This window comes from Bombina bombina, chromosome 10, assembly GCF_027579735.1.
Source record: "Bombina bombina isolate aBomBom1 chromosome 10, aBomBom1.pri, whole genome shotgun sequence".
NCBI classification, from domain to species: domain Eukaryota; kingdom Metazoa; phylum Chordata; class Amphibia; order Anura; family Bombinatoridae; genus Bombina; species Bombina bombina.
Genome location: NC_069508.1, coordinates 109,319,893 through 109,338,930, shown reverse-complemented (window position 1 = coordinate 109,338,930; position 19,038 = coordinate 109,319,893). Strand labels below are relative to the sequence as shown.

Here is a 19,038-nt window from a genome sequence, read left to right as displayed (position 1 = left end):
TAGAAGTAAATTAAAATTGTTTAAAATTGCATGCTCTGAATCAAGAAAGAAAATGTTAGCTTTCACAGCCCTTTAAGTTTGGAGATACTATTAACCCATATCAATGAAAATAATGTGACAATTTAGTCTATTTTTTATTTCTTTAATTATCTCAAAATTGTTCTGCTATGGCAAAAAATATTTTAATATGATATTCAATATTTAAGAAGTTTAATCAAAGCAAGGGTTATTACTTATTGTAAAATTACAGATGGGTTCTTCACTGGGACAAATGTATATGGTCATTGCAAATTAAAGGGACATTTTTTTTATACTTGCAGTTGGCCATATCACCATCTGTACACTAATATAAATGTCCTTAGAGCATAAATACATATTTCATGTTTTTTAAATATGAACGGCTTAAGCATGGTCATTTTTGTACTAACAGTAGTCTTTCATGTGCATAATGTGTATATATATATATATATATATATATATATATATATATGCACTGTGTATATATATATATATATATATATATATATATATATATCTATATATATATATCTATATATATATATATATATATATATATATATGTATGTACAAATAGAACCCACTCAAAAGGATATTCTGGTAATTAGTAATGGGACACCTGACTTACAAAGTATTTGCAGATGAACCAGTGCACGGAACTCATAGAGCTAATAATATAGAAAAAGTAAGAAAAGAGGCAGATGAGTTAATCCAGCACAAACTAAATTGCAAACCAAATCCAATGATAGAATAAGTCTATAAAGAATCACAGGAAGCTGCCAATTCAAACCAGATAGAGCAATTTTATTGGTTAATAACTACCTCTGTATATCACATCAATCAAATTATAATGTATATAGAACAAAATAAAATGTATTAAGAAATCCAAAGTCCCTAGGAAAAATCAGGCCTGATATAACCTAAATATACCGGTATATATACTAAAAGAGTAACTGTATTCAAGGCCTAGACCATAGTTCACCTCTATATAAAAGCTAGTATGCAGCAAAAATATATTATAGAGCAAGTTTACGACATGGTATCAAAACACAGTAACAAGGTATCAACAAGATCTCAAAATGCAACATATTGCAGCAACAGTAAATTGTAATCAAAAGCTCAGCAACATGTATATGCAGATTTGACGTAACTAAGATAAGATGTTAAAGCACATAGTCACTGTAGCTTAATGGTTAGTTAAAGCAGTGTGTTTGTAGCCAAAGTAAAACTTGTCATCACTTCAAAGGCAGCTTGTCATAACAGTGGTAGCAAATGGTGCATAGTCATTTAAGCATAATATCGGCAGAATATCAAAGCGGTATATTATGGCAAAAGCAGATGTTAGGCACACAAATTTTCTAGCACTTCAAAGCGGCTTGTTATAGCAGTGTTTGCTCATGGACTTAAAAGCGGTGATGTAGTCACATAGACCCACAGTAAAGCAAGCACAGTTGGAACAAACAATTCAGCAAAGCATCCTTGATTAATAGACGAAATAAAGAGACCAGGATCAAAGGCTTATAGCCCACAGCTCACCAGACCAGGCTAGTGTGTCCTCCGCGGTGTTACGGCCAAAATAATGAGAGCTGTCCTTCCGTCTCCATCCAAACTGCTTTGCAAGTACACTCCAGCTGTACGAGTAAACCGGCCAAACTTTTCCCAGGTTCACGTTCAATGCCTCTACCTTCTTAGAGGCGTCACCTTCACGCAACGCGCGTTTCACCCTCTGAAAATTCAAATTGGGCTTTCTCAAGCGTCATACTATCGGTTGCATAATGGCAACTTATATAGGCTGATCCTAATTGTAATTTGGTGAAATATCTGCACGGGATTCCTTATTATATCACATACTTATTTGAAATGACAGTTTCTCAAAATATTAATTAAGCAACCGATAGTATGACCCTTGAGAAAGCCCAAATTGAATTTTCAGAGGGTGAAACACGCGTTGCGTGAAGGTGACGCCTCTAAGAAGGTAGAGGCGTTGAACGTGAACCTGGGAAAAGTTTGGCCGGTTTACTCGTACAGCTGGAGTATACTTGCAAAGCGGTTTGGACGGAGACGGAAGGACAGCTCTCATTATTTTGGCCGTAACACCGCGGAGGACACACTAGCCTGGTCTGGTGAGCTGTGGGCTATAAAGTCTTTGATCCTGGTCTCTTTATTTTGTCTATTAATCAAGGATGCTTTGCTGAATTGTTTGTTCCAACTGTGCTTGCTTTACTGTGGGTCTATGTGACTACATCACCGCTTTTAAGTCGTGAGCAAACACTGCTATTACAAGCCGCTTTGAAGTGCTAGAAAATTTGTGTGCCTAACATCTGCTTTTGCCATAATATACCGCTTTGATATTCTGCCGATATTATGCTTAAATGACTATGCACCATTTGCTACCACTGTTATGACAAGCTGCCTTTGAAGTGATGACAAGTTTTACTTTGGCTACAAACACACTGCTTTAACTAACCATTAAGCTACAGTGACTATGTGCTTTAACATCTTATCTTAGTTACGTCAAATCTGCATATACATGTTGCTGGGCTTTTGATTACAATTTACTGTTGCTGCAATATGTTGCATTTTGAGATCTTGTTGATACCTTGTTACTGTGTTTTGATACCATGTCGTAAACTTGCTCTATAATATATTTTTGCTGCATACTAGCTTTTATATAGAGGTGAACTATGGTCTAGGCCTTGAATACACTTACACTTTTAGTATATATACCGGTATATTTAGGTTATATCAGGCCTGATTTTTCCTAGGGACTTTGGATTTCTTAATACATTTTATTTTGTTCTATATACATTATAATTTGATTGATGTGATATACAGAGGTAGTTATTAACCAATAAAATTGCTCTATCTGGTTTGAATTGGCAGCTTCCTTCCTGTGATTATTTATAGACTTATTCTATCATTGGATTTGGTTTGCAATTTAGTTTGTGCTGGATTAACTCATCTGCCTTTTTTCTTACTTTTTACATATATATATATATACACACATACACACACATATACATATTTTTTATGTACTATTGTTTTAAGCTATAATGGAATAAGGATTCTGGGTGAGAGAAGAGAACATTTAAGAAATTAAGTATATTTTACCAACATGGTTTAGTCAATTTTAAGAGTTCATGCACAGGTGACCAACATAAATCAATCAGATTTGTATATATAAAATTACTTATTTTTCTATGTGTGAAGTTGAGGTGACCTAGTGATTTTTTAAAATTGTATTTTATACTTAAAGGGACAGTCAAGTCCAAAAAAAACTTTAATTGTTTAAATAGGGAATGTAATTTTAAACAACTTCCTAATTTACTTTTATCACCAATTTTGCTTTGTTCCTTTGGTATTCTTAGTTGAAAGCTAAACTTAGGAGGTTCATATGCTAATTTTTTAGACCTTGAATACTGCCTCCAATCTGAATGCATGTTAACCACTAAAGGGCATTAGTTCATGTGTTTCATATAGATAACATTGAGCTCATGCACGTGAAGTGACCTAGGAGTGAGCACTGATTGGCTAAAATGCAAGTCTGTCAAAAGAACTGAAATAAGGGGGCAGTCAGAAGAAGCTTAGATACAAGGTAATTACAGAAGTAAAACGTATATTATTATAACTGTGTTGGTTATGCAAAACTGGGGAATAGGTAATAAATGGATTATCTTTCTTTGTAAACAACAATTCTGGTGTTGACTGTCCCTTTAAATAGCAATCAAGTTCATTAAAAATTTAGATTTAAAAGAAAGACAATGGACTAGGGGTGTATAATAGGGGGATGACATATTAAAGAACAGTGGACCTTTACCTGAACGTTCCTTTCAGCAATTGTCCGGGAGCTAGTTCCTTGGTTTGATTGTTGTAACCATAAAAGAGCTCCCCAAAAAGTGTCTGGTTCATGGGCAGCTCCTGACTCTCTCCACAGTGTGATCCCCCAGGACAAGATTCTGTAACGAGGTGACATGAAAGCCCATCTGGACCCAGCTTGTAGTCCTCAATGCAGCTGCAAGGAGATAACCCAAAGCAATTGTTTAGCATTTTACATAATTCATTTAAAGCAGTGAATTACTTAATGAGTTGGAAGTAGAAATTAAATTATGTAACAATAATGTCTATTGAAGACTGTATATACAAGACCCCATTTCATACATTTCTTCTTAATAATAAAAATATTTTATTAAGCTGAAAGAAGACAAAAAGTCCATGAAGTTCAACCTTCTGAGATTATTTGGTTCCAATTAGGTGGCTACAGAATCATTTATCCAATTAAGGGCCAGATTACAAATGGTGTGCTTACAGTTACATGTGAGCGTTTGTATTACAATTATGAATATGTGAGAGCCATTTTATTTATACTAGAATGATTACTGCATCCTCAGAGCTCTGGTTAACTGTTTCCCCCCAAAAAGTGTCACAAAACACATCACAGATACATTACCAAGTACTGTTACACTCATAATAACACAGTATCTTATAATAATTATTAAAAAAAAATGCACAAAAACGTTATAAGGGCTTAAAGAAATGAGGTCTCAGGTGTTAGGAAAAAAAAAAGCTAGGTAAAGGGCTTTAACAAAGAGTAAATATGGATATGTATGTATATATGTGTGTAGATATGTATTTATATGTATACACACACATATATATATATTTATACATATCTATAAACACTATATATATAGTGCATTGAAGCCCTTTGCAGTTAAATAGATGAAAACATGAAAAAGCACAATTAAACAATATTGATTTTTTAATAAAGTGTTATAATGTGTATTTACTGTAAATAATTCACATTCCAATGTTCTGGACATAGTATTTGTAAATAGATATTCCTCTATATATCTGTATATATCTGTACCTATAAACAATTTTATATATATATATATATATATATATATATATATATATATATATATATATATATATATATATATATATATATATATATATAAAAGTATGCAAAGGGCCAGCACTCATGGTTACCAAACATCCACCCAGGGTGCTTCCAAGATCAAAGTATAGGTAGTGGAGAAAACGATGCACTTGCCAGGATTTTCAAATCGTTACCTTTATTTCTTGTAATGTTTCAGGGTGTTACCCCCTTCGTCAGACACCAAAGAAAAAAAAATAACAATATATATATATATATATATTAGGGTTGCACCGATACTAGTATCGGTACCGTTACTAAGTACTTGCGCCAGTACTTGTAAAAACGCACTGATACTTAAACAGATACCTCCAGATCTTACCCATACACCATCTTGTGGCGTTTTTTCCAAACTTCATGTACCCATTTCATTTTAAGCTGGAGTGGAGACTTAACTAAAAATTGTTCACTTACGTCTGAGAGAAGTGATCCAAAAGCTGCTACTATACAGCTGGAATCCTACCTGGGAGAAATCACTGTTCCTCATTCAGACAAACCCCTGAAATACTGGGCAGTTAATAAACTGAGATTTAATGGCCCAAACATATATTTCTGCCCCATGCAGTAGCGTGGTAAGTGAAAAACTGTTCAGCTCAGAGTCAAACATCCTTACTGATAAAAGAAACAGACTTATAGCTGAACATGCAGAGATGTTTCTGTTCCTTAAAAAATAACTTGCCACTAACTTTTGAAATATACTTTCTAATTGCTAGATTGCATGGTTTTTTTTGGGGGGGGGGGGTTTTAAATCTTTTTATTCGAAGGTAATTAAATTACAACAGAGTGTAAATAATATCATATGAGCATGAGCTCCCAAAAATCATTATAAACAAAATTGAATTTACATTTTATCTGTTGATAGTACAACAAAATATCTGCATGTACATATATACCTTATCAGTTTTAAATCTTAACAGGATCTTATTTAAAAATACAAAATCATAATTCAAACTCAGTTTCTATGAGAAAAGAAGAAAACCAAAACAAAACAAGACAAAACAAAAAAAAAAAAAAAAAAAAAAAGAAAGGGACCCCTCAAGGTTAAACTTAATTTAACTAACCGATCTCTCCTCTTAGGATGGCACCATGTACATATAATGAATGAATTATAAAAGAGCTTATAGATTTGTTTTTGCATACCAGCTGGTAGAGAGGTAATAAAACATTCCCATTTTTTAAAGAAATTTATCACATCATTTTCTGAATTAATTACATAATCAAATTGCTCAACTATCATTTTTGTCTCTAATTTGCTTAGAAACTGAGAAAAACTCGGGCCTCTACTGGATTTCCAAGAACTAAAAATTATATTTATAGCACACAGGATCACAAAATTAATAAATCTACTGTTATGTAGCCTGTTATTGCCCTCTTTTAGAAAGAGGACCTCACCTAATTGTAATTTAATATTTTGTTGAACCGTCTTAGATAACCAGAAGGAGACCCTATACCAAAACTGCCTGTCCTTCGGACATCTCCATACACAATGTATTAGATCTGCAAGGTGAAAACTACATCTTGGACAATTTATAAATGTATCCGAACCCCACATGGCCATCCTACTAGGTGTTATGTAACATTCCATACTCTTGCTATTCTTTTTTGAATCATATCATTATTAACTCCACTTAAGTCCCGAGACCATTTCAATACTAAACTATTTATATAATCCTCTCCTTCCTTTTTCATTAACAATCTGTACCAAGGGGATATAGAATATATATCTGCTTTAAATAGGCAAAGAAGCGGATCAAATGAGTCCCAGCTAAAATCACCAGCAGTTATTTTAACCGTTAGCGAAATGTCTCAACTGCAAATATGCAAAAAAATCTTTATTCCCTATATTAGATTCCTGCTGTATTATCCTGAATGTTTTAATACATTTAAGAGGGAAGTCCCAGAGCTGATAGACATATTCTAGGCCTTCAATTTTCCATTTTGCAAATACCCTAGAATTGATAGCTTCTGGGAATTCCGGATTACCTATTATAGGTAAATATTTAGAGGATCTAAAGTTTATTCCTAAAAATTTTACATATTTTTTGCCAGGCCAAGATTGGATTCTTGAAAGTAATCATTCCATTTATCACAGGTGGTAAATTTTTAATTTCTAGATGCGGAATTACTTTAAGTCCTATTGGTTTAAGCAGGTTTTGCTCAATATCTTTTAGCTGAAAATGGCCAACTTCTAATAGCCAATCTGCTACAACTTTGATCATACAGACCCAATTATACCTTGATAAATTCGGCAAACTCAGCCCAGCATACTCTCTTGACTGCATTAATTTCATAAGTGATATTTTTGCTTTACCTTTACCCCAGAGGAACATGCATAATATTTTATGGAAATTAGTTATATGCTTAGCTTTTATGAACAGAGGTAGATTTTGTAAAATATACAACAGTCTAGGAAAAATTATCATCTTAATAATATTTATTTTTGCTGCCAAGGAAAGTGGTAAATTAGACCAATTCCTTAGATCCTCCTTAATTTTTTGAAATAATAAATCATGGTTAATTTCGTACCATTTCTCTGGAGATAGGCTAATATTAATCCCTAAATACCTGATGTGACTTTTGACTTCTTTGAAAGGAGTAGAAACCATAGGACCTCTATTCTTTGTGATCCATAGAATTTCTGACTTCTGTTTATTTATCCTGTACCCGGAAAAAGAACTAAAGATTTGAAATACATCAAGAAATATGGGAACATATTTTTTAAGGTCACTAACAAAAATCAACAAGTCATCTGCATAGAGCGCAATCTGGAGTTCTTTAGAACCTAGATCTATTCCTCGAATATTGTTCCATAATACAGTGGCTAGTGGTTCTATAACTAAGTTGAGCAATAAAGGAGAGAGCGGGCACCCCTGTCTTGTTCCCTTATGGAGAGGGAAATTCATAGTAAGGTCACTATTAATTATGAGAGCTGTTACCGGGTTATTATATAAGTCATGAATATATGCGCAAAAGGGACCAGTAAAACCAAATCTACCCAGGACTTCAAACAGATGGTTCCAATGTACTGAGTTGAACGCTTTTTCAGCGTTGACTGTTATAATTGCTCTATCTACGTCTGCTTTTTTTAGAACTTTTAGCATCCTTCCAATAATAATCTAGCGTAAGCAAGACTTTTCTGATGTTTGTAAAAGAAGTTCTCCCACTCATAAAACCTGTCTGGTCAGAGTGGATCAACCCAGGTAAGATAGTTTTTAACCTGTTTGCTAATATACCTGCCAGGATCTTATAGTCTACATTCAATAAGGCTATAGGTCTATACGAGTTCATATTCTCTGGATCTTTATCCTTTTTTAAAATTAGCGTAATAAGAGAAGAAGTAAAGTTTTTCGGCATCTCTGTGCCATTAATATAAAAATCATTGAAAACTCTTTGCATATGTGGTGTGATCTCATCTATCAATATCTTATAATATTCCGAAGGCAGCTGATCTGGGCCTGGGCCTTTATTCAATGCTATAGCTTTTATGGTCTTCTGAATTTCATCTAAAGATATAGGTCCATTAAGAACCGCTAAGTCATTAATAGAGACCTGTGGTAAAATACATTTTCTCCAAAAACTTTCTTTGTGACCTTCATGAATTTCCTTTGATTTATATACATTTTTAAAATAATTAAGGAATGCTTCCTTAATAAGTGTGCTAGATGTTAATCTTCCCTCTTTGCTCTTAATAGCTTCGATTATATTGGGTCCTCGCACTTGCTTAACCGTATTTGCTAGCATCTTGCCAGTCTTACCCCCATATCTATATAATTTGGCCTCTTGTCTAAGAATCCCTTGCATGGTTTTCTGATGTAGAAGGACATCCCTTTCTTTTTTGGCATTAATATATTTATCCCAATTTACCCTATTGGGAATTTTTAAATATCGATTATAGGAGTTAAGTAGCTGGTTGGATAGCTGAATTTCTCTGGCCGAATTTTTCTTTTTAAGCCTACACAGATAAGCTTTAATTTCTCCCCTAATTACCGCTTTTGCTGCCTCCCAAAAAATCTGATTACTTCCTACTGTACCTATGTTAAGAGATTCATATTCTTTCCATTTATCCTTCAACCAGTTTTTAAAATTAATATTAGAGAAGATATATTTGGGGAAAAAGAATGTGGCTCTTTTATGTGTGGAGCTATTAAGTGGTATACTCAGTCTAACTGGCGCATGATCAGATATAATTATAGGGGTAATCTCAGCCTCTAGACCCTGCCTGAGTAATATTTCATTAACTAAAAAGAAATCAATACGCGAAAACGTCCTATGGGTCTTAGACTCACACGTAAAACCTTTTACATCGGGATTTTGAATTCTCCAAATGTCCTTCAGGTTTAAAGTATTTCTAAAATTCTTTAAAATTAATATGTCACGTTTAGATGCTGATGCCTGTTTATTCCCTTGCTGAAGTCTATCAATGGGGGACTGAGATATTAAATTGAAATCCCCTGCTATAATCAAGTTGTGGTTTGAATATTCAAATAATTTCCTCTGTAGTTTATTCCAAAACCTACTATCCCCCTTATTTGGGCCATATATGTTACATATGACAAAGATTTTCCCATTTATTTCAATCTGTATTATAACAAATCTCTCCTCATGATCCAGTTCTTTTTTAATAATCTTGTATCTAAGTTTTTTGTTAAGCAAGATTGCAACACCTTTCTTTCTTTTAATACAGGGGGTAGCCACTACCTCCCCTACCCACCCATATTTAAGTTTGTCTAATTCTTTCTGTTGTAAGTATGTCTCTTGCAATAGGGCTATATCAGTTTTCAATTTCTTTAAATGATTTAAAATTTTCTTCCTTTTTATCGGAGAGTTTATGCCCCTTACATTCCAAGATATTATATTACAGAGTGTCATTCCACATCAAAAAAGACAGCGAAGAGAGAGAGGGGGAAGAGAAAAAAAAATAAAAAAATAAAAAATAAAATAAAATAAATAAACAAGATCCACACAAAACCCTTCATAAACAGTTGTAGAGATGGCACCATTTGCACCATTTACCGAACTTTCCATACTTAAACATAGGAAATGGAAATAGTGGTATCCCCTTGATTGATTGCATGTTTTACTGCTAGTTCTCATCTTGCACAATTATGCTCAAAAGAGTGTTCATAGGACATATTAAGTTAATTCGTATGAGCACTCATCCTACAATTATACGACTAGATTTAGATTACATTTGATTGATAAGCTTTACCAATCCTCTGTTCACATTTCCAACTCTATAGACTTTAATGGAGTTGGACATGTAATGAGAGCATTAGTAAAACTTACCAGTCAATGTAATCTATCCCATAATGTTGTTCCCCATGATTAAACAGTGCACTGTTTTGCACTTCTGGTTGGTTGTGATTTTACATTTGTTATGTATTGTTGTTGTTAATAATATATTTTATTGTAATATTTTTATTTATAAACATGTTCTGTGAAATTTCGTCGAGTTTTTACAACTTTGTGACAACAAGCAAATGAAAGCGTTTTTATTTCAGAATGTCTTTTGAGTTACAGTTCTTCATAATTATAAAGAAGCTATCTTAAATCATTAGTCTCTATTGTGCTCGAGAAACTGTCACATGACTTTAAAAAAAAAGTATCGGTAATTGGTATCGGCAAGTATTTGAAAAAAGTATCAGTACTTGTACTCGGTCTTAAAAAAATGGTATCGGTGCAACCCTAATATATATCGGCAAGTATTTGAAATAAAGTATCGCTACTTGTACTCTTAAAAAAATGGTATTGGTGCAACCCTAATATATATATATATATATATATATATATATATATATATATATATATATATATATATATAGAGAGAGAGAGAGAGAGAGAGAGGGAGAGAGAGAGAGAGAGGGAGAGAGAGAGAGGTATAAATAGATATTGCACCAAAATAACATCATATGTATATATATATATATATATATATATATATATATATATATATATATATATATATATATATAAGTATCTATGAATAAATAGAACAATTATTCTATGTAAAAAACATTGGAATGTGAAATATTAATATTTTCATGTCGCGTTAGTGCACTTGAGAATATGTAATCGGGTTTGCAAGCAAGTAGGTTTTTTCTTTACAATTCTTTTGCTACAATGACTTCTATAGGGGAATATGATATTGCACGTGCAATAGTCGAAGTCCGGCTTTTTACGTGCATCGTGAATAAAACTGTTTACTTTCAACTTTTAATATGAACACAGCCCGACGAGTGCAAAAAAAAAGGAATTCTAGCGGAGTAAGCGCACTGAGTGGGAGCGTTAAATGCCGCTCCACTTGTATTCTGACCCTAAACAAACTGACAGGCTCATTTTACTTTTCGCCAAACCAGTACTATGAGTCAGCAAATGAAATGCATTTAGAAGTGGACGGCAACAATAACATAATAAGATGAGGATAAAAGAAGATAAAAAGTCCATCAAGTCCATACTTCTGATACTCTTTTATCCCTGTTTTATACTAAAAACCCAGTCAAGTGAACTAAATGTAATACATAAAAAAATTATTATTTAACACAAACAATCATAACCATCAATTCTTTTTTTTCACAAACAATATATCAAAGCTATTTTTTAAGTTATCTATTGCATCAACAAGCACCACATCTAAGGCAAAGAGTTCTTTACAGTTTGATTGTCCATAAAGCGGAAAAAAAACATTGTCATAGATAAACTCTCCTTTCCCCAAACAATAAAGAGTAAACTCTTGTCATAAACAATTGTTTTTGAATAAACAGTGTTTCTGTCAACTCTTTTTTTATGGGCCATAGATACATTTTTATATAATACCTCTCTTTTCAACTGTAAACAGCCCCTAGAAAAGAGGCACATGAAAAATGATATTATCACTATCTTCTTATGGTAGCGCCCAGCTATCACTTTAAATCAGATGGCCACAAGCAAAGACAAGAAATCAGAACTTCTCATTATTCTGACGTATTGAATTTGCACGTGAACATCTGACTCTGGGCTAGATTAGAAGTTTAGCACAATCAATAGCACAGGGTATGTTATCCTTTGTACAAGCTTAAAGGGAAATAAAACCCAAAATGTTTCTATCATGGTTCAGATAGAGAATACAATTTTAAACAACTTTCTAATTCACTTCTATTATCTAATCTGTTTCATTCTCTTGGTATCATTTGTTGAAGGAGCAGCAATGCACTACTGGTTTCTAACTGAACACATGGGCGAGCCAATGACAATTGGTTGGTATATTTATGCAGTCACCAATCAACAGCTAGAACCTAGGTTCTCTGCTGCTTCTGAGCTTGCCTAGATAAACCTTTCAGCAAAGGATAACAAGAGAAGGAAGCAAATTAAATAATAGATGTAAATTGGAACATTGTTTAAAATTGTATCCTCTATCTGAATCATGAAATAATTTTTTTGGGTTTCATGTCCTTTTAAGAAATATATTAACCAAAGCATCTCAAAAAGCAGCCAAAACATTTTTATTGTACGCCAGACTTTTAATAGAAAGTGCAGGGAGCATTATTAATGATCTCACTGCGCTGGTTATATATAATTGGTGCTCAATCCAAAATAGCACTGAACAATTTTGCCATTTTTGAAATCTGAAGGAAACCTTGCTAGCTGTCATAACAAAACACATAACATGATATGGAAATAAATGATTTGGGTTGTAGTTAGATTTAACACATATGAAACAAATGTTTATTAATAATAAACAGTTTGTGGCTGCTTTAAAGCAATAAAATATATGACTAGAGGTGTGTGTAAGTTTTATTCTTAAAGGGATACTGAACCCAAATTTTTTTCTTTTATGATTTAGATAGAGCATGCAGTTTTAAGCAACTTTCTAATTTACTCCTATTATCCATTTGTCTTCGTTTTCTTGCTATCTTTATTTAAAAAAGCAGGAATGTAAGCTAACGAGCCAGCCCATTTTTGGTTCAGAACACTGGATAGCGCTTGCTGATTGGTGAATACCATTTAGCCACCAATCAGCAAGAACAACCTAGAACAAAGAAAAATTGATAGTAGGAGTACATTAAAAAGTTGCTTAAAATTGCATGCTCTATCTGAATCATGAAAGAAAAAAAATGTGTGTTCAGTATCCCTTTAACTTTAATTAAATTATTATAGTCTAGAACTCCATTAACAACTCCCCTAATTGTGCAAAATTGGCTAAGTTCTCGAATGATATCTGCCATGACTATTATGTGGATTTAGTGCACTTGCACTTTTGGACTAAACTATCACTAAAGCGTTACAAAAATAACTTTGGTCTTGTAATATGAGCACAAAAATAAAGCACTATTAATTGCTCTCAAGCAATGTTAACACACAATAGCACAAATATTTTTGTGCCCCACAATTTTATAGTTTATTTTATAAAATAGCACACCCAACAACAATGAAAAACAAATAATACAAATAAAAATACATTACAATTTATTAAAAGTTAACATATATAAAGATATTTTTTTTAAATATAAATATTATATATATATATATATCAGAATGGACTGCATGCTTAAAGGGACACTGAACCCACATTTTTTAATTCATGATTCAGATAGAGCATTCAGTTGTAAGCAACTTTCTAATTTACTCCTATTATCAATTTTTATTTGTTGTCTTGCTATCTTTATTTGAAAAAGAAGGCATCTATGCTTTTTTTTGTTTCAGTACTCTGGACAGAACTTTTTTATTGGTGAATGAATGTATCCACCAATCAGCAAGGACAACCCAGGTTGTTCACCAAAAATGGGCCGGCATCTAAACTTACATTCTTGCATTTCCAATAAAGATACCAAGAGAATAAAGAAAATTTGATAATAGGAGTCAATTAGAAAGTTGCTTAAAATGTCATGCTCTATCTGAATCACAAAAGAAAAAATGTGGGTTCAGTTCCCTTTAATAGAGTTAGCAGCCATTCTAGAAAAGTCCTCTATAAGCAAAACAAAAGTCTAAGTAAAAATAATGAATAGATAGATTATTATAGTCTTTTCATTATGGAAGTTTAAAACCATTCAATATTTTCCATGCAATTTCTTCACACAGTATTTGCTCATTGTAAGTCCCTAACAACAACAACAGCACAAATAATATCTAATTTCTACAATATGTGCAGAATCCTTTACCCACTGGGGTTAATACAGATGTAGTAAGTAAATGTCACTCCTCCTCTGGGATTGGAATGTCAGAAAACATGGCTAATTATCATATGTTGTCATATAGGGATTGTCAGATATTGCACCTTAAAATGAACTTTTTGGATTCAAACATTTGTTTAATGATTTCCCTGTATTTTATTTTTAAAGTTCTTAATAAGGTAATAATGACAAAACCCCACACAAAGTAGAATGTTTCCTCTTTATTTACTTTTTCTGCCAAATAAATGTAGTAAATCATTCAACCAAACCATAGGACACATACTCTTCAGTTGAAAGAAGTATATTATCCAATCAAAACACAGAACACCTACAATCCTAATTCATTTTAAAAAGTAAAGTAATCATTCCTATTTTGTCCAAGAAGCCCACATTTGTTGTGTTATACATAGCAAACTGTTTTTCCAGCATGAAAGATCCTTTAACTTCAAGATGAAAAATGAAATTTGCAAGCAATATAATAGTAAATATGAACAGTCTTATAATTGGTGCATGAGTGATGCATCTATTTATTATCATACAGGGCAAATAAAATGATGGTATAAGGGGTGTTACAGATTATAGTTAGCATCTTAAAAACAGACAGAAAGGAGTATAAGATTTGGGTAATTGAGAAGCTCTCTAATTCATAAGGAGTCAAAGCTATTGTTAGACACATGTGGGGTAAGAAACTCTTAAAAAAAATAATAATAATATGCCATATATTTGCACATCTAGAGTAAATAACATTGACCTAGATTACGAGTTTTGCGTTATGAGTCAAATAGCAGCGTTGTGGCCCATAACACATTTTTCCTAACGCAGCCATTACAAGTCTTGGTGTACAACAAGCCTTTTAGCCTGTAACGCAACGTCAGAACCGCAATCTTAAAAATTGAGTTTTTTTCATGGGATTCCCATAGCGCCGGTATTACAAGTTTTGCGTTCTGGCTAAAAAAACAGCGTTACAGCCTAAAACGACAAGATCTGTACCGCCATCTAAAGTCAGTAGTTATGAGTGTTACGCTACAAATCTGTAACATAAAACTCATAATTAAAGTGTTAAAAAGTGCACTAACACCCATAAACTACCTATTAACCCCTAATCCGAGGCCCTCCTGCATAGCAAACACTATAATAAATTTATTAACCCCTAATCGCCGCTCCTGACATCATCACCACTATACTAAAGTTATTAACCCCTAAACTGCCACCCTCCCGCATCACAAACACTATTTAAATATAATTAACCCCTAAGCTGCCGTCCGCCCACATCACCCCCGCTATACTAAAGTTATTAAGCCCTAAACCGCAAGCTACTATAATAAACCTATTAACCCCTAAACCGAAAGCCCCCCACAACAAAATCTACTAAATAAAACTATTAACCCCTAAACCGAAAGCCCCCCACAACGAAATATACTAAATAAAACTAGTAACCCTTAAACCTAACGCCCTCCTAACTTTAGATTCAAATTACAATTTCTCTATCTTAAATTAAATTAAAACTTTCCTGTCAAATTAAAAAAACTAAGTTTAAACTAACAATTAAACTAATATTAAACTAACTACCAATTAATATAAACTAAACTACACATTAAAAAAAATCCTAACACTACTCTAAAAATTACAAACTATCTGTTTACAAAAAAAAAATTACTAAGTTACAAAAAATAACAAACAATTACGGAAAATAACAAACAAAATTATCCAAAATAAAAAATAATTACACCTAATCTAATAGCCCTATCAAAATATAAAAGCCCACCCAAAATGAAAAAAACTAGCCTACAATAAACTACCAATGGCCCTAAAAAAAGGGCCTTTTGTGGGGCATTACGCCAAAGATATCAGCTCTTTTACCTGTAAAATAAAATACAAAGACCCCCCAACAGTAAAACCCACCACCCAACGAAACCCCAAAATAAAAAACCTAAATCTGATATGATAAGAAAAACCCAAGAAAATGTGTTATATATATGGTGCCATTAATATATGTAAAACCGTTAAAATTAATAAATATAGGTAAAGTTCGTATAAGGATATGTATAATCTTCCTGGCACTCTTCAGTCTTCTGTGTGGTCTCTTTTGATCCTCATAAAAAAGAAGAAGAAATATGCCACATAGCGTAATTCTGTAACTTTGTTGCAATACAAAACTTGTGTCTGTGCGAATGGTTACTCACATGCGGTGGAGCTATAACCAAGCTCAGGTAAAAGCGCACACCCACTTTTATACTGTTGGGTAAACAGATTCTTGTACCGGTTGTTCAGATTAATGAATTTATTAAAATACAATATATAAAATATATAAAATAGCATCACCAGACCTGCTTACATCATCTCATGTAATAAGTTTTAGGCAATACAATGTAGTAATTGCTCAATATGAGCTTAACAGGTTACTAGAAACCGTGGTAAGGAGTGTAGAAACTTCCATAATACCTGCACACCAATAAGAAGAGCAACAGCTACTGGACTTTCTGGGGGAGGTTGTGTGGTTCAGTTTCTACACTCCTTACCACGGTTTCTAGTAACCTGTTAAGCTCATATTGAGCAATTACTACATTGTATTGCCTAAAACTTATTACATGAGATGATGTAAGCAGGTCTGGTGACGCTATTTTATATATTTTATATATTGTATTTTAATAAATTCATTAATCTGAACAACCGGTACAAGAATCTGTTTACCCAACAGTATAAAAGTGGGTGTGCGCTTTTACCTGAGCTTGGTTATAGCTCCACCGCATGTGAGTAACCATTCGCACAGACACAAGTTTTGTATTGCAACAAAGTTACAGAATTACGCTATGTGGCATATTTCTTCTTCTTTTTTATGAGGATCAAAAGAGACCACACAGAAGACTGAAGAGTGCCAGGAAGATTATACATATCCTTATACGAACTTTACCTATATTTATTAATTTTCACGGTTTTACATATATTAATGGCACCATATATATAACACATTTTTTTGGTTTTTTTTCTTATCATATCACATTTATTTCATTTTCCTTGTTTGTGATATTTTGGTACTTGTTATCAAAAAACCTAAATCTGAAAAAACTTAAGCTGCCCATTGCCCTGAAAAGGGCATTTGTATAGGTATTGCCCATAAAAGGGCATTTAGCTCTTTTACTGCCCAGACCCTAAACTAAAAAATAAAACCCACCCAATAAACCCTTAAAAAAGCCTAACACTAACCCCCTGACGATCCACTTACAGTTTTTGAAGTCCTGCTTGATTTGAACAGCCAATAGGATTTTAGCAGCTCTCATTCTATTGACTGATTCAAATTTTTCAGCCAATAGGAATGCAAGCGACGCCATCTTGAATCAGTGTACGGCGGCAACCGTATGAAGAGGTGTTCTGGTAAAATGGCGAACTTGTGAAAACAGTGAACTACGTCACTTCTTGTGACGTGGCATTAGCTGTTTCACACATTTTGACCGTAATGCGCATGTGTACTAGCGTCATTACATACCTGGCTGCCGTGAAATTCCTGGACCCTTTCAAGAGCGCATGCGTAGAATTTTGAAATCTGTTAATACCGCCGCTCACATCACTGCTACAATTTTCAAAACTTGTGTACTGTAATTCCTGCACCCTTTGTTGTACAGCGCCCCGCTTTGCCAATTGCCATACAATTATATGTATCCCCTTTACAGTGACATGAAACAGCAACACTTATACAATATTTTTTTTATTGTTCAAACTGTTTGATTGGTCATATAAACATTGTCATGTCACTGCAAAGGGGATACGTATAATTGTAATGGTAGGTTTTAGTGTAAGGCAGGTTAGGTTTTATTTCACAGGTAAGTGTGTATTTATTTTAACTAGGTAGTTATTAAATAGTTAATAACTATTTACTAACTAGTATACCTAGTTAAAATAAATACAAACTTACCTGTGAAATAAAAATAAAACCTAAGCTAGCTACAATGTAACTATTAGTTATATTGTAGCTAGCTTAGGTTTTATTTCACAGGTAAGTTTTTATTTAGTTTTAAATATGTATTATTTAGTTAATAATTGTAAATTTAATTTAAATCTAATTTCATTATGCAAAAGTTAGGTTTAGGGTTAGGGTTAGGATAAGGGTTATGTTAGGGTTAATATAGTTTAATTTAGGTTGTTGCAATGTGGGGGGCTGGCGGTTTAGGGGTTAATAGCTTTATTTAGGTGGTGGCGATATCAGGAGCGGCGGAATAGGGGTTAATAACTTTAGTATAGTTCCGGCAAAGTTGCGGTGCGGCGGAATAGGGGTTAATAACTTTAGTATAGTGGCTACGATATCGGGAGCAGCAGATTAGGGGTTAATAATTATATTTAGGTGGCGGCGATATCAGAGGCAGCAGATAAGGGGTTAATAACTATAGGGAGGCGTCGGCGATGTCAGGGGGTGTTTAGACTCAGGGTTTATGTTAGGGTGTTAGGTTTAAACCGTATTTTCTTTTTCCCCATAGACATTAATGGGGCTGCGTTACGGAGCTTTGTTTTCCGCGATCGCAGGTGTTAGACTTTTATTTTGCCGCCTCTCCCCATTGATGTCTATGGGGAATGTGTGCACGAGCACATCAAAACACCACTTGTTTTGTGTGCGGTATGGAGCTTGAAATCTCCATATCGCCCGCGCAAGCAGTGATTTTCAAAACTTGTATTGGCAGAGCTATAGGGGGTTAAATAACGCAACTTTTGTTGCATTCTTTACTTTCCCTATATCGCTCAAAACTCGTAATCTAGGTGAATAAAAGTTAATATTTGATAAAACAAAACTCCCTTTGCCTCTTGGTTTCTGTTTTTTAACTGAGAATTTAGTTCAGTCTCTGTCTTGTGATATACTGTAAGCTTCGGAAAATAAAAAAATGCAATACAGGTAGTTTTATATGAAACTATTTTAGCATTATCAGTAACATATGTTTATAGTATATT

At 33.4% G+C, this 19,038-nt stretch overlaps 1 protein-coding gene across 1 annotated transcript in view; it reads right to left on the bottom strand.

The window, feature by feature from the left end:
* ASTN1 (astrotactin 1) overlaps positions 1–19,038 on the bottom strand; it is an 896,761-nt gene that overhangs the window by 212,350 nt on the left and 665,373 nt on the right. Inside the window, exon 13 of the mRNA XM_053693303.1 lies at positions 3,836–4,030. Within this exon, the coding sequence (XP_053549278.1) occupies positions 3,836–4,030 (195 nt within the window). The remainder of the gene's footprint in view (positions 1–3,835; positions 4,031–19,038) is intronic.